The sequence below is a fragment of the Arvicola amphibius genome, chromosome 1, assembly GCF_903992535.2.
Source record: "Arvicola amphibius chromosome 1, mArvAmp1.2, whole genome shotgun sequence".
Classification (NCBI taxonomy): Eukaryota; Metazoa; Chordata; class Mammalia; order Rodentia; family Cricetidae; genus Arvicola; species Arvicola amphibius.
This window is the reverse complement of record NC_052047.1, coordinates 152,031,421-152,056,948: the sequence shown is the minus strand read 5'-3', so window position 1 is coordinate 152,056,948 and position 25,528 is coordinate 152,031,421. Positions and strand designations below refer to the sequence as shown.

The following is a 25,528-nucleotide window of genomic DNA, read 5'->3' as shown; positions in this document are numbered from 1 at the left end:
TTTTTTTAAACACTGCCTGGCCCATTATCTGTAGCCTCTTAATGGTTAATTTTCACATCTTCCTTTAACCCATATTTAGTAATCCGTGTAGCACCACGAGGTGTGGTTTACCAGGAGAGAACTTAACCTGTGTCCATCTCGAAGAGGAGAAGCATGGCAACTCACTATGGCGACTGCCTGAAGTGTCTCCCCTCTCTTTTCCACAATTCTGTTCTGTCTACTCCGCCTACCTAATTTTCTGTCTCTTAAAGGGCCAAGGCAGTTTTTTTATTAATAAATGAAAGTAACACATAACACTCTTCCATCATTTCCCCTTTTTCTGTTTAAACAAAAAAAGGCTTTAACTTTAACATAGTAAAATTATATATAACAAAAGTTATCAAGCAAGAATTAGTTACAATATTTAAATCTATTTTATCTTTTATCATAACTAAGGAAAACTATAACTATCTATTTCACTCCTCCATCACAGTAACACACCCACAATGACTAAGGCGGATGCATCTTTTTTGTTTTCAAGACAGGGCTCCTCTGTGTAGCCCTGGCTATCCTGGGACTCCCTCTGTAGACCAGGTTGGCCTTGAATTTAAAGAGATCTGCCTGCCTCTGCCTCCCAAGTGCTGGGATTAAAGGTGTGTGTCAACACTGCCCAGCTGGTGAGATGCATCTGACCATGGCTGCTAGCTTTCCTGGAATGCCTAAAGGGAAGTAAAGGAAGGGCTGAGGATGTAGGTAGCTCAGTAGCAGAGCACTCGACTAGCATGTACCAGGCCCTAGGATCAATTCCTCAGCACCAAAAGGCTAACAGGAAGACATTCTCACACCCTTCTGTGGAGACTCAGAGCCATTAGAGCTCTGAGTGAATCTAGACCAAGATGCTGCTTGTGCTCCAGCCCCACTGGGAGATACTTGAATCCCACAAGGATAGCTGGCACAGACTACCTCACAGTCCCGCTGAATGTCTCAAAAAGCTGTTCCGAGAACAAGCACCATCTGTACCTCTTTCATTGTTCTTTGTCCTCTATTTTCCCTCTCAAAGACACCCCAAACACACACGCGCACACACACACCAGCAACAGAAAACAGCTGAGCCCAAGGAGCTGAAGAAAACAGCTTTTTATTCAGCACTGTAAGAACCAATTACAGAATCCGAGGTTAAAAAACGGACAAAAGATCTTTATTTCTGAGAATTGGCATATAAAAGGCAGAGGGGGAAAAAGGGAGGGAAGAAAGAGTGAGCATGGCCTGGGGTTGATGCCAGCTTAGGGCCCTCAAACTCTTAATTAGGAAAGTCCGGACACCGGACAGTAAGAGAAACCCCCAATTAGAAACCAAAGAAAAAAAGACAAACATGGCAGTGCCCTTCCCCTTCCCTGGCCAGGTACCACCACCTGATATGTTTACTCTTCCCTCCTCCATCCCTTTTACAAAGGGAGGTAAAATTTTTAAAAAATTAAAAAACCCTCCCCTCCCCCAGCTGTCCAAACAAGCTGTGGATCCCAGCCCCCAAATAGGGTAGGTACACACATAGGCAAGTTTCTGGAGGCTTCTCCACCACTGGCAGGGAGAAGCCCAAAAAGGAGGAGTTACTGGCAGTCACTCCAGAGGGCATCCAACCCCTCCAAGGCCACACACACCAGCTTCTACCCTCCCCCTCCCTCCTTGAGGTTTGTATGCCCTGGGCACCCACCCCTCTACCTTTCATCCCACCTCCCTCCCCAAAATGCTCAATCCTCCAGAACAATGGGCTCATTGGTGCTGGCAGGATGTGAGGGTGCTGGCAGAGGAACAGGGGGCCGAACTGCCATCAGTGTTGGCTTCACCTTCAAGGGTAGGTTGGGCCTCCGGGCAGCTCGGCGCATTTCCAAATGAGTTAGAGCCTTCCTTAAAGCCCTGGTCAAAAATAGCAACAGAAACAGGGAGAGGCTCTATGAGCACCAACACACACAGGTAAGACTCCACAGTGCATTCTTCAATTTTGGTACCCACATTCTTTTGTGCACCTATCTTTTTCAGATACCCCTATTTCTAATGCCCCCCCCCAACTTGGATTATCAGTCTCTCTGCCCCTCCCATGGTGGATTCCCTCCCTACCTGGTATCTTTTGTGGCCACAAATACCACAGGATTGGGAGCATCAGCAGGGTTTAGTTTCTGACGCTTGGCTGCTGGCTGTGTGCTTGAACGAATCCCTGAGGCCAGAGGCCTTCCATTGGCAGAGAAGGGGACCCCTGCCCCTGCCATCTGGAAAAGGACGGGGCAACATTGTGAAGTGTGACCTCCCCTAGACTCCTATCAGAAACAAAAGCCCACCCGATTCAGCTTTCCCAACCTCCTGTCAACTTACAGTCTCATAGGAACGTTTCACCATAATGCCCCCCAGGCCTCGGTTCTGGGTCAGTTGGTTTCTGTTGATTGGCGTCTTGGTGCCCCGAGGTGTTTTTGGTTTCAGAGGTGCCTGGGCCACTGCCCGGGTGGAGGGTGGAGGGGAATGAAACAGAAAATGTTCATACCTTCTCTTGCCTATGTACTTTCCTTACCATTCTCTCTTCCCTCTCTACCCTGGCCACCTGACGAGTAGTAGTGGAGGAAAAGGCCTATCAAGCTACTTACTCATTTTTCAAAAATGACATTGAGAATCTTTTCAGATCACAAAAGTCGTTACTGTGCCAGTAACAGGGCTCAATAGTAAACCACTTGCCCAGAATACATGAGGTTCTGGGTTTTGATCTACAGCACCACCAAAAAAAAAAAAAAAAAAAAAAAAAAAAAAAAAAAAAAACCATACACATAGTTTGTTCTCAGTGGGAAAGGAAAACTCGGGAAGAAAAGGCCCTTGGATAGGAAAATGACTAGCAGCCTGACACTACCCAAACTGTTTCTCCACCTCCCACCCACCAGTGGATGGATCCAGTGTGGCTCCCATCCCATACCTAGATCTTTAACAATGGTTGCCAAGGGCAGTCGCACCAAAGGGTGAATTTTCAGAGGCGTCTTGGCAGCCTTAGGAAGTCGGATAGAGCCTGGAGAAAGACAAAAGCCTCTGGACAGTCTGCAGTTTTGTTCTGGCTGTTTAAAATGGTCTTGCTGTGTAGCCCTGGCTGGTCTAGAACTTGCCATCATTCTCTTGACTCTGCTTCCCCAGTGCTTGGGTTCTAGGCATGTATCACAATGCTTAGCCTACTTGAAGCAGGGTCCTGTGTAATCCAGGCTGGCTCGTTACACAGGCCGGCCTGATAGGACTAGATAGTTATATCCTCTCTCAGCCTCCAAGTGCTTATATTCTAGGCATGCACCACCAGGCATGGCAAATCAAAATTTCTGAAGGAACTTCACTGAATTCAGGCCTCTTCTAGGGCCAAGAGTTAAATCTTCTCTCCCTCCCGCCCCTGGTGTTGAGACACGGTTTCTCTGTGTAGCTTTAGAGCCTGTCCTGGAACTTACTCTGTAGACCAGGCTGGCCTCAAACTCCCAAGTTTGAGGATCTGCCTCTGCCTCCCGAGTGCTAGGATTAAAGGTGTGCACCACCACTGCCCAGCAAAAGTTAAATCTTATTTACTAAACACCTTCTGTGGCCTACTATCCCTACTGTCATTAAACAACAGTCTCTCTCTGGCCAGAGCAACTGTGAACTCATTTGTTAGTATTATACCACACCAGTCCTTACACTCTGCCTTAATGGCATTGGCATTGATAGGTGCATAGGGTCTTCGGGCAGCCCTTCTTGGCTGTAACAGGTCTCTGCACATCCGTCTGGCAAGACGAGTCAGTTTTGTGGTCTGGAGCAAGAAAGTTTGCCTGTTCTTAGCCAGCAACTTAGCCCGATTAGCGCTGGTTGTGTAGGGGGAGAGACTTTGAGCTTCGGGTCTGGATAAATGACCTCTTGAGTGTGGTTCCTGAAGTAATGACATATGAAAAAGAAAAATGGCAAGTCAACACTGCAGTTCTTTCCTCCATTTCCCACAGACAACAAACGGATCTGATCTCTTTATTGACACTCCACCCAACCTTCCTGGCTCCCCAACCCTTGCAAGTGCCCCTGCCCATTTGACTGTCTCCGTTTAAGGCATGAAGTTTTCTGATCTTTGCCTAAAGCTCACATCTGTATGACCCACCACTCTCCGTCTCCTGCCTGTTCTTACAGTGGTTTCTTTCTTTTTTTTTTTTTTTAAATATTTATTTATTTATTATACATACAATATTCTGTCTGTGTGTATGACTGCAGGCCGGAAGAGGGCACCAGACCTCGTTACAGATGGTTGTGAGCCACCATGTGGTTGCTGGGGATTGAACTCAGGACCTTTGGAAGAGCAGGCAGTGCTCTTAACCACTGAGCCATCTCTCCAGCCCCACAGTGGTTTCTTTCTATTTGTTTGTTAAGACAGCGTCTACTATGTAGCCCTGGCTGACCTGGAACTTACTATATATATCAGGCTGGCCTCAAACTAAGACACCTACCTGCCTCAGCCACCACACCCAGCTCCTACCCAGTGATTCTTACTGTGGTACCCCGAGCAGCCCCTTCAAGCTGGGTTGGGGTCTTCAGTCCCCCATACTTCTTCCAGTAAATCCAACAGGAAGCACAAAGGCGGCACTGCATGTTAGGTGGGCCCCAGGCATACCACTGGGCAGACTGTGTGGCTACGGGAGCACAGAGACAGGGTTAATGTGCTGGCAGGAAACAAGCTACCAGAGTTCCTCAAATTCCTAGGCCACCCAACCCCAGCATCCCTGCCCCTCCTTGAAACTCACTGTGGCAGCTCTCACACGTCAGGCCTTTCTGAAATCCAGCCCCATTCATGCCAGGTTTTGAACCCACAGAAATGATCTGGTTAGGGTTTGGTTTTGTACTAAGGAAGGAAATAAGGAAGTAGAAGCTGATTATGGAAATAACCCACTTCTGTCTGTCCCTCTCTCTCCGTCTGTCCCTCTCTCTCCGACCACCCCACTTACTCTCTCTGGAATGCTAGGGACTGAACCCAGGACCTTGTGCATAGTAAGCCCATGCTTAGCACTGAGCTACAGCTTCTACAATTTGCTTCTGCCTCCTGCTCACCCCCAACCACTAAGGAAAACACAAACTGGGAGAGGAAGGGAGACATTCTCCCCTCCCTGCTACACTTACTAGGTAGGGATGTAGACCTGTTTCAATTTGCTGTCTGCTTCAGCAGCTTTCAATCTTTTCTGTTAGAAGGGAAAATAGAAAGAGATCCAGGTGAAACCAAACCAACCAAAAGGCAGAGAGGTAAGCAGGCGGTCTCTGGTCCAGCCTCCCAGCACTAACCCATACCTGCTGAATATATCGATCTGTGGTTTTCCACATGTAGTAAAACTGGACTATGCTTGCAAGTGACTTCCAGGGGAGCTAAGAAGAACAGCAAACAAGAGCATGAGATGGCATCTGGCCCTAGGTCCTGACTCCCTGTTCTCACCTTTTCTAGTTCTGTTCACTTACAAAGTCCTGGCGGATATCATTGAAATCCTTCCCATACTTCTCCAGAGCCTCTTCAAATAGCATGGCTTCAGAAGCAGACCACTCCTCCATCTCATCGCGACAGAGCACTGGGCCTCCCTGTGGCACCAGGGTTGACATGGCCTTGGCCAAGTCATAGCCATTCCTCTGTAATGTGTCCATAGCATGGAACTACCAAAAACAGAGAACAAAGCTGGTGACCTGCTGCTCTTTAGGTACTCCTACTTCTTCATGACTCCCACCCCTCCTGCCCCATGTGATCCGCTACCACCAACTTGTGCTCACCAGGGTGATATCTCGGGACGCAGCAGCTGCACTCATGTGCAAGCTTGGCTGCCGAATGGAACTGCTGCAGTCTAGGGCTCTTGCAAAGGTTCCCACAGCTCTGAGGAAAGAGTGAGATGTCAAGAAGGGAAGAAAAAAGTGCAAGCAGGTGCAGGAACTACAGAGAAAACAAGAAAACAAAACAAAACAAAACAAAACAAAAAAAAAAAAAAAAAAAAAAAAAAAAAACCACCACCCAGGCCCAAAACAAAGCCCACCACTTTTTTATTTTATTTTATTTTATTTTATTTCTCGAGACAGGGTTTCTCTATAGCTTTGGTGCCTGTCCTGGAACTCGCTCTGTAGACCAGGCTGGCCTTGAACTCACAGAGATCCACCTGCCTCTGCCTCCCCAGTGCTGGGATTAAAGGTGTGCACCACCACCACCAAGCTAACACAGCCAGCCCACTTTTAACAGACGAGCCTCAGAACTGGGTTCACTCCTCCCAGCCCATCTTCCTGATCCACCCACCCTCACCGGGCCACCACGAGAAACTGATCAATCTGCCGATCTGTGAGAGGGTTGTCTGGATCCCAGACTTTCATCTCCATCTTCTGTTGGTTTCGATTATCCGATTCGCCTGAAAAACCAAGCAGCAGCATCACGAGGGAGGGAGAGGGAAAGCACTCAGCTTTTATCAACTCTCAAAGACTCTGCTTCTCTGCTTGGACTCTACACCACCTCACCTTTTCTCCCCTTTTCTTTTTTGTTGTTGTTTTCCCAAGACAGGTTTCCTCTTAAGTAGCCTTGGCTGTCCCAGAATTTGTTCTGTAGACCAGGCTGACCTCAAACTCATAGAGATCCACCTGTTTTTATCAGCCACATCGAGCCTCAGAATTCCCCTCCCAGCTGTGCCCATTTGTCTCTTTCAGGTTCCTAAGTCCCATTCTGTCAGGGTCACAACAGAAAACCTAGCAGATTGTGCAGACTCCCCAGGGTCATGTGATTCATAGAAACTTATGTTCAAGCACTTCTGTTGTTTACCCTCTACCAAGCGATCTGGAATCTCAGCTTGGAATTTGCAACCAACTCTGATCTCCCCTTGATCAGCTAGAAGTGTCTTCTGCACAGGGTCAAATACCAGCGAGTAAAAAAAGCAGTCCTAAAAATGAGGAGAGAGGAGGTTGGTAAGCAGGAATCCACGTGGGCAGTGAAGTCTATCCAGACTCCCCAGCTGGGAGCTCTAACAACCCTTTAGCTCTTCGCTTTAGAGGGCAACATCCCCTCCCCTCCCTCTTTTCACAATACCTCCTTACCTCCTTTTCCAGATACTGGTTCAAGATATCAGTTTCGTTCAAGAGAGTTACACTGCATTTCCCCCTAAGACACGTCAGAAAGTCCTGAGTGAGTAACACATACCCTCTGTCTATCATCCCCAATGCACCACCCCTCTCTCCAACTTCTAATAAGGGCACACAGGCCACAAGGACCCTGACCCTTCTATACCTTATGTGGGTGGCTGGTAATGATTCAAACTGCCGGGAAAGAAAAAGCTCTCGGTGCTTCAGTTGATGTCTCTGCTGCTCTGAGACCCCTGGCTGCTTTGATTCCTCCTCAAACTCCCCTAAAATAAATATTAAGAAAGAAGGAACAAAGTCAGAGATTAATTGGGAAAGAAGGCACCCTGGGGTGACAAGGCAGTCCAGGTAAATGACACCCTGCCTCAGCTACTGTGTCTCACTTTCCTCAGACAGCTTGCCCTTACCCTACCAGGCTGTCCCTTTTGGCCTTACACCTCATCAAGGGGAGAACTGTACAAGGATGCCACAGAAATGCACCCCTAACCTAGCTGCCAATACTGACACACCTCATAAAGCACAAACACAGCCACGATATACACGTCACATTCAGCTCTTTCTGGCTCAACCAGCCTAAGGTCCTAGAATCCAGTTAAGATGCAAGAACAGCGCATAGGGTTTATTTACCAGTTCCTCTTCATACTTCAGGACTCTCTGCTGTGTCTGAAACATCACATGCAACCTAACTCTTCTTCTCTTTCTACTTGGTTAATAATAGTTTATGGGGCTTTCAAGAAAAGCACCGCTCAAACCAGTGCCAACGCCTTCCTCCTCAAGAGGCAGCAGCTTGCACTGAAATCTTGGTGGAAACAGTTAACCTGGCTAAGTGCCAAACAAAGTGGGTGGGGATAAAAAAACTTACGCACTTGGTACATTGTTCCCCCGAAGAACTGGGTGTAAGACAGCAAGTGGGGGGGGGGGGGGGGTCTGTGTCTCTGTGTAGTAGACTCCACCTCTCCCTGGTGTGCACTAGGAAACTCAGGGCTAGGGCAAGGAGGACCACACCCCTCACTCCTTCTGATTGGACAAAGCCAAGGTCAGCCCCTGCCAGATGGGGCTGGAAACCCCAAGGGGCCAAGGAAACTTGGTAGGCCTAGCTCATTAACCCTTTCATGACTACAGTCTAAAAAAAGAAAAATTTAGAAAACGGGAAAAGTTAAATCTAAATGAAAAAAATTAGAAGATAAAATGCATAAAGAGAATGCAAACAAAGCAAAATGTAAGGCAGATGCTAATTGGAATAGAGAGGGAAACAGGAGAAAGTTCAAGAGATCTTTCCTGCCTTCTCCTAGTTTCCCAAGTCTCCAATGTTTTGGCTTTGGCGCGTGGCCTCTAGACTACAGCCTAACCCTCCCCCACTATTATGCAGTCTTCTCAAAACAGTATCTTCCTCTTCACCTTGACCATCACTCACTAACCACTGTCCCCAAGTGACCAAAACGTTACCACGTGCCTCGCTTCTCTAAAGCTTTTTTCATTCCCTATCGAAATATCTCTCCTTTCACACACATAAGCCACATTCTGGCTTTCCTTATCATGGTCTCCCCATACCGCTTCCAGCCCCAGCGTGTAACAACAGGCCTCCCACCCCCAAACTCACACCCTGCCTTGGGCATGTTACCAGGGGAAGCACCTGCAGGAACATGTCTAGTCCTCAGATCCTGGGGAGGGGGAGGGGGAGGAATGAACACTCACTAGCATTACTGTCGGCCAGGCTGTTGAGGCTACTAGAAATGTCCCTTCGCCGGAAAAGACAGACAACCTTTGCTTCCACATTTCCGTTTGCAGTCTAAAGGAGGAGGAAAAACAGGGCAATGAAAACTGGCCACTGGATAGCGGAGTGCCCATACAGAAGAGACCGAAACTCAGCAATAGAGACAATTCCAGGACCAATGAGATGCGTCTCCAAGAGTTTAAGGTCAGCCTAGTCTACATAGTAAGTTCCAGGCAGCCAAGACTGCATAATAGAGAGACCCTGGATATTTAAGGAAAAGAAAAAAATTAAAATAGACAAAATTCCTTCTCTCCTTCCCCAGATGTGAGAATAATAAAGCTGCCACTAAGCTCTTGGCAGCCTTCCTCCATACACTGAATGAGTGTTCACCTGGATAAGCTCATGCCTAGGTAAGGGTCTCCCTTTCACTGGTCGTTAAAGACTCCAGAAGATAGAGAAGCATTGGTGGGAGGAGTTTCTGCGCCACTCACCTTGTTTAGCTCCTCAATCCGTCTAACCAGGTAAGGATTGCTGGAGGAGTTCTCAAAATAGACGTAATCTGTGGAAGGGGGTGGGGAAAAACGAGATCAGAGAAGAAAACCAGAGCACCCGGAAGAGGAAATAGATCTGTGTGGACCAAAAGGAAACAAAATGCTAGGTAGAGATGCGGAGATGTGCAAGAGGAAAGGCACAAAATAAGTATTAGCTGGGCAGTGCTTGTGGGCAGTGGTGGCACAAATCTTTAATCCCAGCACTTGGGAGGCAAAAAGAAAAGAAAAAGGAGAAAAAACATAAAGAAAAAAAGAATTAGCCAGCCAAATGTTGCACAGGCCTTTAATTCCAGTGGGGTAAGGCAGGGGCAGGTGGACCTCAGTGAGTTCGAGGCCAACCTAGACTACTGCATGAGTTCGAGGACAGCCAGGGTTACACAAAGACCTTGTCTCAGAAAAAAAACAAAAACAAAAAGAAAAGAAAGTTTTACTCCCATCCTTGCAACACCTAGATTTTTGGTGTTTTTGGGTTTTTTTTGTTTTTGTTTTTGTTTTTGTTTTTTTGGTTTTTCAAGACAGGGTTATAATATATATTATATGTATAATTTATTATGTTCATTGGTGTTTGGCCTGCATGTATGTTTGTGTGAGGATGTCATAAGCCCTGGAACTGGAGTTACAGACAGTTGTGAGCTGCCATGTGGGTGATGAGAATTGAGCTCGGGTCCTCTGGAAGAACAGCTAGTGCTCTTAACTGCTGAGCCATCTCTCCAGTCCTAACACCTAGTCAGATCCTCACTCAAAAAGTTAGAGTTAAGAGAAGAGAACAAGAGACTGGGCTTGGTGACACACACCTTTAATTCCAGCACTCTAGAAGCAGAGCTCGAGGCCAACCTGGTCTTACAAAGTGAGTTCCAGGACAGTCAGAGGTGTAACACAGAGTAATTCCGTCTTGAAAAAAACAAAAAGTCAAAAAAGAAAAAAAAAATTTTGAGAGAGAGAGAGAGAGAGAGAGAGAGAGAGAGAGAGAGAGAGAGAGAGAGAGAGAGAGAGATATTTCCCTGGAGTCCACACAACTCTGCATTGGAGTTGCACCCCTGTGTCGGAGAATTGAGTAAATTGTTCACTACACTTCAGGCCCCACCTTTTTGAGCGCACAAGCCGCCAAAGAAAAGAAAACCCCTGCGCGACTGACTCCCCCGAAGCGGGCCCCGCCGTCACTCGGGCCCCTTCCAAGCCAAGCCCACTTCCCGCCCGGGGGTCCTGTAGCAGGTTCAGAGCAGCGTTCCGGCTGTAAGCAAGCTCCCGGTAGCGGCGCCGCCGCGGAACCATAGGTCTCGGTTCCGGTTCCGGTCGGCTCTGGGGCCCGTACGACCCCAGATGTGGCTCCCCCGCGCCTGCGGACACCGAGTCTCCCTGGTCCCGACCACAACCTCTTCCGCCCGGAGTACTCACCTCCCACCCGGTACATGTTGGCCGCCATGGCCGTTCCCGCCGCCGCCTCCGGCCGCACAAAGAGGTCCGGGAGGCTCGCGGGGGCAAAGCTTGGCTCTAGACGATGCCCCCAGCGCGGGGCTGACGCTTCGCGGAAGTGTCGATGGGACCCGCGCAGCCGGCACTTCTGCTCGCTCAGCCGTCGCGGCTCATCACTGTTCGCACAACAACGACGCTGCTACACTACGCCCGGGACACAGAGGCCGGCGCCGGTCTGATCGGCTTCTTCCGGAACGAGCTCGGTTCCTGCCTGACCGGAGTCAGATTCCGGCTCCTGCGTCCTCACCGAGTTCCAGCATACGTCGAGTAGTGCCAGCCGCTGGGAAGGTTTGCCCTGCCCGCGTCCGGGTTCGCCTCCTTCCGGAACACCTTCGGCCGGTACGGAGAACAAGGCCCAGCGCTCGGCTCAGGTCGGAGAGCAAGACCCCGCAGATCGGCCACTTCCGGAAGGAACTCGGCTCCTTTCGCTCAGCCGCGGCCCCGCGCTCGGTTATTTCCGTTGCAGCTCGACCCCGCCCCCGAGGGCGGTAGGGAGCCGGATTTAACTCTTTGCACTTTGGGTCGCTGCTGCAGCTCCTACAGTGGCCTCAAAGGCGCCCGCGCTCTCTCGGCGCTTCTTGAGGTTATTTGCAAGCCGCTTTGCCTGTTATTTGCATATTTGGTCCGAGCTCCGTCTTTTTTTCCTTCCCGCCCTGAACTTTTTTCTTTTATACCAACCCACTGGGCCCCTGAGGTACCCACCACACTCCACAAAACACCAGGCGGTGACTTTTTTTTTTTTCTTTTTATTGCCCCTCACCAGGCAAAGGGTTGCCCGGCTCAGCCAGCAAGTCATTATCGTGTTGCAACGGAGCGGTTCGCCCCTCCAGGAAAATGCGCAATTGGGAATGTACTGAAGTTAAAGAAAAAGCCAGCCCAGGAAAAGGACTGCCCTTGGTCCTAGGTGTTTTGGCCACGGCGGGACAAGGCCACAGTACCAGAAGGACAAGACCATACAGCATTGATCACACGTCTAGGGAGGAGGCGGGGGACAGAGAGGGAGTTCTAGAAGGCGTGGCAGGAGCGGGCCCAGAGCCCCCAGCGCCCAACACTCGCCACTGAAAGATGCTGGCATCCTTGCCACCTAGGGAGACGAGGTACGAATCGTCATGCGTGAACCGGACGCTAGTCACGTGGCTGCCGTGGCCTGAGTACATGCGACTTGGCGCCTGGACCAGAAAAAAAGTCAGTTGCAGCAGTGGCAAGATCCCATGCCTACCCACCTGGACCCAACGGCCCCCTAAGGCCTCACCTTGGCTCGAGCACACGGATACTGGAAAAGGTGCACTTTGCAGAAGTCGTCCGCTACAGCCACCACACGTTCATTGTGGGAGCGGCATAGGGAGTTAATGTCTGTTCCATCAGAGCCATCAGGCCACACACCTAATACAACAGGTAGCCTCAGCCACTAGGACGCTTCCCGCAGTATAGAGCTACAGTGTTTAGGATCTCCAGGCTGCCACTGCACTCGACAATCCTTCCCAGTCCCAAGAACCAAACAGTCCTTTTGGCCTGTATTTGCCACTCTGATGCCCACCCTGTGACACTTGACACACACCCAACATTCTGATCCCCGAACTGGTTCCACCTTGTTTCCCTAGCCCTCCTAAAGGGTTCTGCAAGCTGGCTTCACTGCTCACCGTAGACGTGGAAGCCCAACACACAGGTGTAGGTAGCCCACTCCCGGTCTCTGCTCTCATAGCGATTCCTTAGTAGTTTGCAGCCTCCAGCCACGTCCCCTAGGTAGAAATTGTCCCAACGAGCTCAGTAGTGACCGTGACCTGATCACAGACGTAACCAGCCAGCCATTATGAACCTCACTTTGTGCTTCCTAGGTCTCACTAAAGTTGTTTGATTTGGTTTGGCTTTAAGATAGTCTAAGCCCAGACTGGTGGTGGTATGCCCGTTTAATTCCAACACTCAGAAGGCAGAGGCAGGTGGATGTCTTTGAGATCGAGGCCAGCCTGATCTACAGAGCTAGCTTTTTTTTTTTTCGAGACAGGGTTTCTTTGTGGCTTTGGAGCCTATCCTGGAACTAGCTCTTGTAGACCAGGCTGGCCTCAAACTCACAGAGATCCGCCTGCCTCTGCCACCTAAATGCTGGGATTAAAGGCATGTGCCACCACTGCCCATCTTTCAGAGCCAGTTCTAGAATAGCCAGGGGCCAAGATTACACACACACAAACCTTGTCTCAAAAAAACAAACCAAAAAAAAAAAAATAGTCTAATCCTGGCATGGTGGCTCACACCTTGAGAGGCAGACAAATCTCTGAGTTGGAGGCCACCTTGCTCTACAAACCGAGTTCCAGGATAGCCAGGACAATACAGAGGAAACCCTGTCTTGAAAAGAGAGACTAGCATAGACATGCCTGGAACTCCCCGCGCTCCTGCCTCAACCTCTGGATAAGTTCTAACAGTGTCCATCAGTTTTCCTTCCTAGATAAGTTAGCCCCTTCACACCTGCCCTGAGAAACTACAGGAAGACAATCTTTTCTTACTGCATTGTTCCTGAGATTCACCTGCCTCTGCCTCTCAAGTGCTGGGATTAAAGATGAGCACCACCATCACCTGGCATTGGTGAAGGTTTGCGGGGGGGGGGGGGGGGGGGAGTTGATGTTGTTGTTTTTTTGGTTTTTCAAGTCAGGTTTTCTCTTTGTATCCCTGGCTGTCCTGGAACTCATACTATAGGCTAGGCTGGCCCCAAACTCAGAGAGCTGTCTGCTGAGTGCTGGAGATTAAATGTGTGTGTCCCCAATGCCAGGCTTTTTGTTACGTTTTGTTTTAGAAACAGGGTCTTGCTAAGTTGCCTTGGCTGGCCTGGAACTCATAGAGATTCCTCTGTCTCTGTCTCCCAAGCTCCCCGATAAAAGGCATGCGCCACCATAACTGGCCATTCTTATGTAAAGAAGACATGGTGTGAAGCTGCCTAGTCACAGGCTCTGTCCTATTTGTACAGTTCCTCCATACTGCCCCTCTGCTTGATACTCCTCTAATACCACCGCTCCCCCTGACGAAGCCTCCTATCAGACCCTCATCTAGTCACTAGGAGGGTGACCAATGTAAAGGCAGCAGGGGCCACACAGAGAATTCCAGGCCAGTCTGATGCAAACCAAACCAAACAAAACAAAAACACAAACACAGTTCAATTATCCCCATCACCATGCCACTCACAGTAAAGAATCTCATAGTCCCCAGAATTGGACATGATGAAATTCCCATCCTTGGACCAGTCAAGGTGAGTGATAAAACTGGAGTGCCCCTGGGGAACAAGAGTCAAGAATTTGACAAGATAGCTACCATTTCCCATCTCCAGACTAGCCCTTAATGCATCAGGCCCCAGTTACTGTGCACAATTAACAAATCCCACCTTCCTTCCACCCTAGCATCCTTACCATACATCTGCCAAAGCGGCTGGCTTTAGTACCACAACTGGAAACGCTATAGATGTAGATCATGTTGTCATGGGAACCAATAGCCAGGTACAACCCATCTACAAAGAGAGTTATTCAGACACAGAACAGCCAGAGCAGGATCCAAGTCCAGGGCGGGGGTGGCTCCCACCTGGGCTGTACCGGACAACTGAGAGCTGCTCATTGCCGTCAGTGACATCAGACACGATCTCTCTGGTCTCTGTGTCCAAAACCAACCACCTGAAAGGGAGAAGGGAGGGAAGTGAGACGCAGGATGTGAGCCCACCCCTAGGAGACCCTAGGCAAGGAGTTAGGAAGAGACAGAGAACTTCAGAAAGGCTGTGATGTCTGGAGAGGGCACCATTGCTGGGGAATGGGAAGAGGCTAAGGGCAGAGCGAAGCTGAGGGAGGGTTTCTGATGCTGCCTGGAAAAGAAGTTAGAAACTACAGACCAGGCCTACCACAAAAACTTTGTGGAGTCGGTAAGCCTGTCACTTCCCTGTTTGCCCACCCACACCCACCCCTCCGAGTCCCACTGCTTCCCCATCCTGGGCTGACACCCCATTCTGCTCCCAAACACAAGAATATAGCTGAGGAAGGCTTGGTGACAGCAGGAGAGAGGAGGCCTGGGCTACAGAGAAGCACCCCCCAAGAAAAAGGTTTGGTTCAACACTTAAGTTAGCCTTGGTCACCTTGTCCCTTCTGTTACCAAGAACCCTTCCCAGACCTTCCTGCTTTTCTTCATAGACCTGGTGTTCTCTCACCTCCCTGTGTTCAGTCCTACAACCACAACTGCCCCACTTGGGTGGAAGTCAGCACACAGACCCGTCTCCTGGGAAAAGAGAAGGTACATTTAGGAAAATGCCTTTATAAGGGGCCTCTGAGACAGGGGAAAGGCATCAGGGGCCAGGATGGAGAGGAGAGCAGAATACACACGGAAGTATAAGGGCGGTTACTAGAGATGTAAGGATTCAGAGAACGGGGGCTTGGAGTTGGGGGAGGAAAGGGCCTGGTCACACTCAAAATTATGTAGACAAATGCTAGTTAAAAATAAGTTTAATAAAGTTGAATGGACACCTTGTCAACTTAATAACTTCGAAGGATCCTCCCAAGGCAACCGGAAAAAGAGGGGTTTGGGAGACCTGGGACAGACAGGCCTCTTGGACCCCTCGTAAGGAAAAGACACTGAAACCACTTAGCTGTGCTACAGATAAACTTACTTAGTTGCTGAATCAAGATGAGGTCTGAGGCAATAGCAATGCCCAGGTAGCACAAGGCATCACTTTTACCAGTCTACAGAATTTCTGTTGGAATAGCCAATAACCATAACATAACTGGTTGTTCCAAATGTAGAAGGAAAGGCAATGTTAGGGAGTAAGAACAGGTGTAGCATGGTGGACCAAGAGCAGCTGACTCTACCTTTAAGTCCATGCTCCAGGCCAGTGCATGGCCTTCCCCATCCCACAGGCAGAGCTGCCGGTCATGGCCGCAGGTAAGGAAGCGATTCTGGGAGGGATGTGTACAAAGTCCCCACAGCTCATCAGTGTGGCCCTGCAGCAGAACAATGTTTGTCACCACTGCTCTTCCCCAACTCCCTTCCCTACTTCTTTCCCTGGCTTTTGGATCCCCAACCTGAATAACAGGGGAGAAGCCCTGAGCCAGATCTCCCCTCAGTAATGCATTCTTCGTGGTTCCCACCAGCAGCTCAGAGCCAAGCCCTTCAGCAATGGCCCTCACAGCTCCAAAGTGTTCTGGAATCTAAAGAGTAATAAGGGAATGTCAAAAGCACACTGACCATTCCTCTCCCCCCTCCTTCCTTGACCTCAGCCTATCTCTCACCTCAGCCTCCTGGAGGGCCACCAACCCAGGCCCCCACTGTACCAGCCGTCGGTCCCGCCCACCACCACTAAGCACTGTCCCGTCGCGTCGGAGACACAGAGCAAAGATGGAACCCTCATGAGCGTGCGCCTGGGCCACGATTGTGTAGGTCTCTGTTGGTAAAACCCTCGGTAAGTCATGATCTGAAGAGTTCAGGGAAGTAGGGAAAGGGCAGCTCAAACCACCACAACACAGGATAACACGTATCTCCTAGCTATGAGCACCTACAGAAGACTCTCTAAGCTTAATGGCTGCCAACTCAGCCCACAGTAATAGTGGCAAAACTGAACTTTGAATTTGAGATCTGACAAACTCAAGTCCCTAGCCTTCTCTCCTTTACCATATGGCTCCCCACCTTCTAGACTAGCCCCTCAGAAAGTTCATCAGTTATGAAGATGAAAATGTGGGAAACTCTCTACTCTGTTCCTACTGAATTTCTGAGATACAAACATCCTAGATGCTACCCCCAACCACATACCTTTGGCCCCACCCCTGCCTGGGGTCTTGGAATCAGAGACACTCCGCCCCCAAGTGAGAATGTTCCCCTCGGAGTCTCCAGTGAGAATGTTCCCATCAGGGAGGAAGACAAAGCAAGAGATAAACTTGGGTTTCTTGTATTTCTGGAGGGGGCAGAGATCAGGGGTCAAAGGTAAAGGCAAACACCAGATCACAGGACAGTTGGGGGTGCTGGGGCACATTGGAGTTATAGTACCCAGTCCCACTTCCCTCCCCACCACCTGACCCATCCACACCTCACCCCAAAAACACCCTGTTTCCGGGCAAGGGTCCCATTCCCAGGAACCCCTGCTCCACTACTCCAGTTCCAAAAGTGAACATGAGATTTTCCACTGGTGACAATACAGCTGCTGTCACGAGGGCTGAAGCCCACAGCCAGGACTGAGTCATTCGTACTCTGAAGAAAGGAAGACACTTGATTCAGTCACCCTACGCCCTGAGACACTTGTTGTCTTTGATGCTTCAATTTTTTGTTTGCTCTGTTTTGCTTTTAGAGACAGGGTTTCTCGGTGTATCCCTGGCTGTCTTGGAACTCACTTTGTAGACCAGGCTGTCCTCAAACTCAGAGATCCTCCTGCCTTTGCCTCCCAAGTACTGGAATTAAAGGTGTGTGCCACCATACCTGGAATTTGGTTCTGTTTTGTTTCTTGTGACAGAGTCTCATATACCTCTGGTTGTCCTGGAGCTACCAATATAGCCAGCTGAGGATGAACTTTGAACTCCTTATCCTCCTGCCTCCAAGTGCTAAGTTTAAACATATGCACCACCAGTGGCTTTTTTTTTTTTTTCTGTTGTTTGTTGAGACAACTTCTTACTCTATAGAACAGCCTGGCCTAGAACTCTCAGTGATCCCACTTGAGCTTTTCAAGTGCTGGAATTACAGGCATGAACCACTACACCCAGCTCTTGACTCTTCAATTTGTTTGTATTACAATGCTGAGAGTGACTGAACTTAGGGCCTTGTGTGTGCTAGGTAAACACTCGTCTTCTGGGCTATATCCCCAGCCCTCTTTCCTCCTGCAGTCTTCGGAGTAGCTGATATGACAGGCTTGTGCCACCAACAGTCTCTAACCCAATCTGCACCCTGGCAGCTGGTCTACAAAAGCCCTGCGGCCCAGGATAATTCTTCTTTCAAGACTCTGGTAGAAGCCTGGAGGTGTGGGGCAGTGGTAAAATGCTTGCCTGGAGTACTCAAGGCCCTGGTTTGACCCTCAACATTGCAAAGGAAAAAAAAAAAACTGATCCCCTAAAAACTATATTTCCAATTATAACTTCTGTAGTTCCCAGTTCACAGATTAAGAAACAAACGCTGAGAGAACTGAGAAGCACTAATCAGAAAGGAAGTATATGTATAAGTAAGTCTGGAACTGTCTGCATTCCACCATTCCCAAACCCAGATTCCGAACCCATTAAGTCACCTGGGCTCCTCACCTTGATCTCAGCCAGCTTCACTCCCCGGCTGCAGTCCCATACAGACAGCATGTGCTCATTGGAATCATCCACCACACAAAGAAAAGCACCCTGATCCTAGGGAGGGGGACACAACAGAGCTCTGGAGGTCTGGACATTGCGAACATTAGGTTGAGAGGGCAGAGGAAGTTGATAGGTGTCTTTCTCAAGAGAACAGGTTGGATGAGCAAGCCCGGGACACCAGAGCTCCCCCCAGGCTTCCCGGTAAAATGAAAGAGTGGTGTCTTAAGAAGAAGGATCTAGACAGACAGGGTGGCATACTTCTATGACACTTTCTGGGTAGAGGTTAGAGGTAGAAGGATCAAGAGTTCAAAGACACCCTCATCTACATATTGAGTTAGAGGCCAGCCTAAGGTATGTGAGACCCTGCTTGCTTAAAAAAAAAAAAAAAGAAAAAAAAAAAAAAAAAAATAGGGATCTGGAAGCTTTGTGCACAGCTCACCACTGCTGAAAAGGCCAAGGCCCCCACACCACGTTCAAAGGCACCCAGTCCAATCTCCTGCAGCTTTAGGAGCGTCTCTGAGTCCCAGATGTGAACCACAGGCTGCAAGGGCTAATGGAAGAGAAGGGATCAGAACTCTGAAGAAAAACTGGTCTGTAAGGTCATCCTGGCTGCTTGATATTCTGACTTGATCTTACCTTCCCATCCTTGTCTACTCCAGCTGTCTGTCCTGAAGCTACACGAACACCATCAGGGTGAACAGCAAGGCTATGCAGAGGGAGGAGAACTCTAGGAAGGGGTCTCTCAAGACCACCCAAGACACCTTCTCCTGGCTTAAGGAGCAGCAAGGCAACTCTCTTTTCTGCCTTTTCACCCCCAGCCAGACCCTCTTCCTGTCAAGCCCACCAGTCCCAAACCCCAAGACCCTTACCATCGAACGCAGTCTGTATGACCCCGGTAATGTCTCTGGCCGCCACCTCCAGGACCCCCTGGGCCTCCCCCAGGCCGGTACAGCACCACTACACAGGCAATAAAGTAGACCACCTCCCCAGAGCGCAGCACAAACAGATTAGAGCGAGAGTCACGGCCCCTATACCCATAACTGTGTTGGGGACCACGGTCAAGGAAAGGACCAGACCAAAGGCAGGAGGGAAAGGGTGAAGCATGGAAATGGCAAAGCTGCTGCCTGACATTATCACCCACAGCGGGCGGATGGCATTTCTGTGCATTACCATCCACAGCGGGTGGATGGCATTTCTGTGCATTACCATCCACAGCAGGGTGGCATGGGATGATTTAGAGGACTCCCTGTCCCCACGGACACAGAAAGAAACTATAAAGGAAGGGGGACCCATAGTGGGATGGGGATCCCATGGAACCTGAAGGGATAGGATACACCCAGTCGAGGCTGAGAGTCTCCGGGGGTGGGCCACTGGGCAGCTCCTCGAGACTTCGGACGCCAGATGGAATGTACATGGTGATGGGGCGGCCGCGAAGGAACATCTTCACTGAAATGCCTTCTACAGAGACAAGCAGAGACGTAAGCCTCCCTTCCAGAAGACCAAAGCGGCATACCCACCATACCTGACAGGTCCCCCAACGTAGCTCCTAGGGCTATTGCCCAAACCCTAATTCCATCATCCAAGTTCCTCCCTCTGCCTCTCCGTACATACCCAAATTATAATTGCTCCTCCGAGATCCAGGACCCCCAGGGCTGGAGAGGGGGTCTTTGCTCCCACGGCTATTGGGGAAAGGCAAAAGTGTAAAGACTAGGATCAAGTCCCAACACCTGAGGTGTGTGGGGTAAGATACTGATAGGTTCATGCCAGTCAGCCTGCTGGTGTGGGGGTCGCTGTCAGAGCCACAGAGCTCTAGAAAGACAGGGACTTTTAGTTCCAAAGAAAGAAGTGAGAGAGGGAGAGAAGAAGGAAAGAGATGGGGGGAGAAAAGGGAAGAAGAAAGAAAAAGCAATATAAAGGTGAGAGAATGGGACCATAAAACACGTAGCCTGTACCCTTTCTTCTAGGTCTCTACTGACTTTTTATTCCCATATTTGTAAATGGGGCCAAAGTGAAACCAGAGCGTACACCTGTCCTACCTTTCAGGAATCTGGGAGGTAGGCAAAATATCCCAAAAGGAGAGTGACACGTGAACCCCAGAGGTCACTGTCATTGGACAATAAGCTGACACAGCCAAGAAAGTGACAAGGCTAGAGTAAACCTTCAGGTCCACTAAGACAACACTTCCTGGCTCTGGGATGCTGCCCTGTGGTACAGGAGTGGCAGAGGAATGGCAGAACATCGTAGCAAGAGGGGAATCAGCTGATGTGCTGAGAACAGCCATCTGTGAAGAATCACCAGAGCTGCCAGGTCTCTCTCTTCCCAGCACTCCAGAGGCCGAGAAAGGAGGACTACCATGCCTTTTAGGCTGGCCTGGGCAACAAAGTGAATTTAGGCTAAAGCGTGAGAACCTGTCTCAATTAAATAAGATGTCATGGGAACTTAGAACTCCTAGAATTTTGAAAGGTATGTTGTGATACAAAAAAAGTTAGCAGAACGAGAATCAGGAAAAATTGGGTTCAGAGCTTGATTCTGTGACCTCAGGCACCTGATTACCCTCTCTGTGCTGCTTCACCTGGTCAATGGAGAGCACAGGAAACCACCTACCCACCGAAGATGCTACAGGGCCTGAATGCCATGGAGGAGAGTTTTAGCACAGTGCCCAGAACACTACAGGAGTCCCAAGGAATGCTTTGTTTCTTTCTTCCTGTTGGGTAATGAGGTCACCCACCCCACCCAGGAAGGGAGAAAGTCAAGAAACTGAGCCTGTGGTACAGCAAGTTGAGGAGGGAAGGGAAGGCTTACCCACCTCTCTGTGCTCCCTGACCGCAATAGCAGGTTGGCTGAGGAAGCTGCCTTCCTAGAGAGTTTCTGCCTGGGCCGCTCTGAGGGGGATGAGGAAGAGGAGGAATTTCTTCGTGGCCTGGTGGGGCAGAATGAAAAAGTGAAAGAGCAAGCCCTACAGTCCTGCTTCTCAGACTTCCCACCCTCTCAGCTTCCACCACAGGACACCTACGTGTCGGAACGCTGAAGGGGCTGCACAGGCCTAAGGACCCCTGGGGGGCCAGGAGAGCCTGCCCCGCTGCTGCTGCTGCATCCTTCAGACTGGGTCCCACTGGGCTCCTCACTGCCCCCTTGAAGAGCCGGAGGCCCATTGCTCAGGCCAGGTGGTCCAGAAGATGGCTCCATCTCCAGTTTCCCCTCCGTCTGGGTGCCTCGGCTCACCAAGGAAGGGCTGCAGGGAGGTGGCAGTCCTGGAGGAGCCCTAAGGCTGCTGAGGAGACAGCAAATCAAACTGATGCCCCAAGTTTCCAGGAAGGAATAATGAGTGTACTGACATGCATACCTGTCCCTTGTTGAAGCCGGTATGCCAGAGTCCTGCAGGGAGGTGGCGGAGCCATGCAGCCGCAGCAGGCGAAGGGCTTCTGCTAGGGCTGCCTTTACCAGTTCCATCTCTTCTTCCTGCACCCGAAGCCTCTGGCTCAAGGTCTGCAGGGTCTCATGAGCAGGGCCCTCACCTGGAGAAGGGGCAACAAACACTCAGAAAAATGCCACTATCTGGACAATTAAGGGGGTTCTGTCCTCCTGCCCAACTTTACAACCCACTCATTCAATAGGACTACCCCCTTTCAAGCAGTCCAAAGTTTGTAGGCTTATCCAGAGGGGGAAAGACAGATGGTAGAGGATCAAGGGCCTCCTCCTCCTCCTAGCTGGGCATGCAGTGAGCCTGGCAAAACTCCCTTCCTGCTGCTACCCCAGCCTCCACAAAGACAGGGAGTACCGGGGCTGGAGAGATGGCTCAGAGGTTAAGAGCATTGCCTGCTCTTCCAAAGGTCCTGAGTTCAATTCCCAGCAACCACATGGTGGCTCACAACCATCTGTAATAGAGTCTGGTGCCCTCTTCTGGCCTGCAGGTATGCACACAGACAGAATATTGTATACATAATAAATAAATAAATATTTAAAAAAAAAAAAAAAAAAAAAAAAAAAAAAAGACAGGGAGTACCATGGAATACGGGTTGGGGACGGGGTGGAGGGGTATGGAATACTGCCGAGGTACGTGGGAGCCAGAGAGAGAGCTGCAAGAGCAAAACTGGTGAGGAACTACAGCCCCCTCGTCCCACCAGCAAGCGCAAGTCTCTACCAAATGCAAACGCAGTCAACAAGCTAGAAAGTGGACGGGACAGTAAAGTCAGACTGAGCGGCCAAGGTGTAAGGAACGAGATCTGGTGACCGTACAGAGTAACAACGGAGAGTATTTACAGTGTACATCCCAATGTGACTGTAGGAGTCAGAAATAAAAAGAGCCGGAATTCCCGGGGAAGAGGCCCAGAGTGACACAGCGGTCAGGGAAACTTAGAGAACCAAGAAGTAGAATGACATTAAGGGAAGTCCGAAGTGACAGTAGGAGGTTCTGAGGAACTAGAGTCGGACAACCTAAAGAACCGAGGAGGATGCTCAGAGCCCCTGGGGTTCAAGAGCACGCGGGAACGCCACTAGACAGCCGTCCAGCACTGGCAGCGCCCGTCGGGCTGGCGCTCCCGGAATCCGGGCCACGCCGCCCGCCCCGCCCCATACTCACCGGGCCCCGCAGCCCCGTCCATCCGGCCCCCGCGTTGCTCCGAGCGGCAGCGGCGGAGGCGTCTAAGCCGCGGGGGCCATGGCTGGGGAGAGGGGAAGGAAGCACCCCGGGCGCGCGCGCAGAGGGATGCTGTGCCACCCCCGGGGGGCGCTGTCGGGCGCAGGGGACAAGGCTTGGAGGGGGCGCTGTGAAACCCGGGCCTGATACTCTCCGGGGGGTGGGTTCCCCGGGGTGCGGTGACAGGGCAGACCCGAGTCCCAGCGCCGCAGCACAAACAGGCGCGGGACCCAGAGTCGCCAGCAAGCGCGGGACGGGGGCGGGCCTGGGGGGGGGGGGCGGGCCGCCAGGTAACCCTTCCCTGTCCGGCCCCCCCCCTCAGGCTCTAGCCGGGGGCGGGGACACACGGTTGACCTCTCACCCCGCTAGGCTCTAGCCGGGCTTCCGGGCCCCAGGCTCCCAGAGGACTAGGGAGGGGACGCAGGGCCTGAGGTCTGGGTCTCTACTAAACCCGGAGCCGGGCGTACCAAACTCTCACTTCCGCGAAAGGCCAGGGCGGGGTCACAAAATGGGCTTTCTGCCTGGGGGCGGGGCCTTTCCTAAAGGGCAAGACTAAGGCATCCTGAATTGGGGCTAGGAGAGGGTTATTAAGGCTGGAGTGGGAGGATGCCCAGGGTATTGGGGTCAGGATGGCATTAGTCCTGCTGAAGCCAGGCTGGGCTGACTCAGCATCCTGCCTGCCCTAGCCAATCCCCAGCCCCGACGGCTCCTCACTCCCTTGGGCAGAGATGGGAGATGGCGCCGGTGCTGCCCGTGGTCCTGCCCCTCCAACCCCGTATCCGTCTGGCGCAGGGGCTCTGGCTCCTCTCCTGGTTGCTGGCACTGGCCGGTGGCCTCACCCTCCTCTGTAGCGGGCACCTCCTGGTACAGCTGTGGCACCTTGGCACCTTCCTGGCTCCCTCTTGTCCATTCCCTGCCCTGCCCCAGACTGCCCTGGCAGCAGGAGCGATGGCTCTAGGCACAGGACTAGGGGGCGCAGGAGCCAGCCAGGCGAGTCTGGATGCAGCTCGATACCCTCCCTGGCGAGGGGTCTTGAGTCCGTTGCTGGCGGCTGGCACTGCTGCAGGCGGAGGATTGCTGGCCCTTGCCTTGGGGCTAACCCTGGTTTTGCCAGCGAGTCTGCACCAGGGACTGGAGGAAGGCCTGGAGGCTGCCTTGGCTCACTACAGGGACACAGAGGTGCCTGGACACTGTCAGGCCAAACGACTGATGGATGAGTTGCAGTTGAGGTACCACTGCTGCGGACGCCATGGCTACAAGGATTGGTTTGGTGTCCAATGGGTCAGCAACCGTTACCTGGACCCCAGTGACCAAGATGTGGTTGAGTGAGTGATTGATTTGCTTCTCTTTTCCTTCTCCCCCTCCCTAGATTCCCTCCTTTGTCTTGAAATTCTCACTCAGGCATGCAATAAATAGAACACAGTAGCGAAGAGAATGGATTACAACTGTTTATCAGCTGTGCTGCCCAGGGCATGTTGCCAAACCACTCTGGGCCCATTCCTCATCTGTAAAATAGAGATAACTGTACCTGTCTTTATCTTCTAGATAGGCTCCTATCTTACTGAGCTGTGGAGATAAATTAATTAAGCAAGCTTGGATAGTAAAGCACTCAGTAGATGTTTTACAGTAATTTTTTTCAGCTGCCCCAGCCCTCGGCTGCTCCTCTAGGCCTCTGTCTGCAGTCATCTAACTATGTGGCATATGTTTTTACAGCCGGATCCAGAGCAATGTGGAAGGTTTATACCTGATTGATGGCGTCCCCTTCTCCTGTTGCAACCCCCACTCACCCCGGCCTTGCCTGCAAAGCCAACTCTCAGACCCCTATGCCCATCCACTCTTCGATCCTCGGCAACCCAACCTAAACCTCTGGGCACAAGGGTGCCATGAGGTACTGCTGGGGCACCTGCAGGGATTGTCAGGCACACTGGGAAGCATGCTGGCTGTCACCTTCCTGCTGCAGGTCAGTCAGCCAAGGACCCCACCTTCCACTTTCAGCTCTGGTCCCAGTTCACTGACCATCAGTCACTCTTCCCACTTGCTTCCTCACAGGCTCTAGTGCTCCTGGGCTTGCGGTATTTGCAGACAGCGCTGGAGGGGCTTGGAGGAGTCATTGATGGGGAAGGAGAGACCCAGGGCTATCTTTTTCCTGGTGGGCTGAGAGACACACTGAAAACTGCCTGGCTACAGGGAGGGACTGCCCACAAGCCAGCACCTGAGGAGGCCCCACCAGAAGAGGAACCTCCCAAGGATGATCTACCTGAGGCCATGTAACCTGAAAGGGGGGGGGGGCTTTTTAATTTTTTGGTTTTTAGAGACAGGGTTTCTCTGTGTAGCTTTGGAACTCACACTATGGACCAGGCTGGCCTTGAACTCACAGATACCCCACCCCCTCAGCCTCCCAAGTGCTGGGATTAAAGCCACCACCGCCCAGCAAATGTACAATTCTTTACTAGGGCTGAGGAAGGGAAGGTCCTAAGCTTACAGGAGTTAGAGCAGTCAGAGACAGACTGGAATGAAGAGGAGTCTGGGTGTCCTGGAGCCCAGCCTTTGCAGCCAGAACCACCAAGACTGAGAACAGATCAGGGTGACAAGAAAGTGACGCAGAATGGCCTGGAGACTGTTGCTAGTACACAGATTCTACAATAAAGTTTTTGGATCGAACCCACTGCTGTCTCTCTTGTCTAGGGGATGGGGCTGAAGGACTGATGTGTGCGCAGAGGAGGAATCGGCCTGTGTAGGAACAGGCTGCACTATCTCTTGGGATTAGAGCGCAGCAAGGAGC

The 25,528-nt window shown here is 51.0% G+C and overlaps 3 protein-coding genes across 7 annotated transcripts; 1 reads left to right on the top strand and 2 right to left on the bottom strand.

Moving 5' to 3' along the window:
* Positions 1-1,101: 1,101 nt before the first annotated feature.
* Mta2 (metastasis associated 1 family member 2) lies at positions 1,102-11,258 on the bottom strand. 2 transcript variants are annotated; one of them, XM_038321089.2, is made up of 18 exons: positions 10,756-11,258; positions 9,301-9,368; positions 8,791-8,884; positions 7,244-7,361; positions 7,054-7,117; positions 6,782-6,899; positions 6,275-6,377; positions 5,758-5,857; positions 5,455-5,643; positions 5,290-5,364; positions 5,125-5,183; positions 4,752-4,849; positions 4,501-4,640; positions 3,667-3,910; positions 2,933-3,022; positions 2,347-2,465; positions 2,095-2,243; positions 1,102-1,893 (listed from the first exon to the last, which is right to left on the bottom strand). In XM_038321089.2, exons 1-18 carry the CDS (start codon positions 10,781-10,783, stop codon positions 1,728-1,730), a joined length of 2,022 nt encoding a protein of 673 aa, XP_038177017.1. In that variant the 5' UTR covers positions 10,784-11,258; the 3' UTR covers positions 1,102-1,727. The 2 variants fall into 2 exon arrangements, with proteins under 2 accessions (XP_038177017.1, XP_038177023.1); XM_038321095.2 differs by having other exon boundaries at positions 3,667-3,895; positions 10,756-11,257.
* A 299-nt stretch (positions 11,259-11,557) lies between these two features.
* Eml3 (EMAP like 3) lies at positions 11,558-23,213 on the bottom strand. Of its 4 annotated transcripts, none has more exons than XM_038321075.1 (22): positions 23,108-23,213; positions 21,454-21,625; positions 21,124-21,381; positions 20,917-21,030; positions 19,722-19,789; positions 19,445-19,568; positions 18,980-19,150; positions 18,747-18,816; positions 18,550-18,660; positions 18,069-18,164; positions 16,879-17,034; positions 16,600-16,741; positions 16,083-16,234; positions 15,876-16,001; positions 15,663-15,794; positions 15,008-15,075; positions 14,395-14,483; positions 14,226-14,323; positions 14,005-14,092; positions 12,474-12,572; positions 12,086-12,216; positions 11,558-12,002 (listed from the first exon to the last, which is right to left on the bottom strand). In XM_038321075.1, the coding sequence occupies exons 2-22, from the start codon at positions 21,558-21,560 to the stop codon at positions 11,799-11,801; spliced, it is 2,604 nt and encodes an 867-aa protein (XP_038177003.1). In that variant the 5' UTR covers positions 21,561-21,625; positions 23,108-23,213; the 3' UTR covers positions 11,558-11,798. The 4 variants fall into 4 exon arrangements, with proteins under 4 accessions (XP_038177003.1, XP_038177001.1, XP_038177002.1 ...); XM_038321073.1 differs by lacking the exon at positions 23,108-23,213 and adding an exon at positions 22,690-22,995; XM_038321074.1 differs by lacking the exon at positions 23,108-23,213 and adding an exon at positions 22,690-22,995 and having other exon boundaries at positions 21,124-21,378.
* On the top strand, positions 23,077-25,404 carry Rom1 (retinal outer segment membrane protein 1). Its single transcript, XM_038321104.1, has 3 exons — positions 23,077-24,071; positions 24,460-24,706; positions 24,796-25,404. The coding sequence occupies exons 1-3, from the start codon at positions 23,482-23,484 to the stop codon at positions 25,015-25,017; spliced, it is 1,059 nt and encodes a 352-aa protein (XP_038177032.1). The 5' UTR covers positions 23,077-23,481; the 3' UTR covers positions 25,018-25,404.
* Positions 25,405-25,528: the final 124 nt, after the last annotated feature.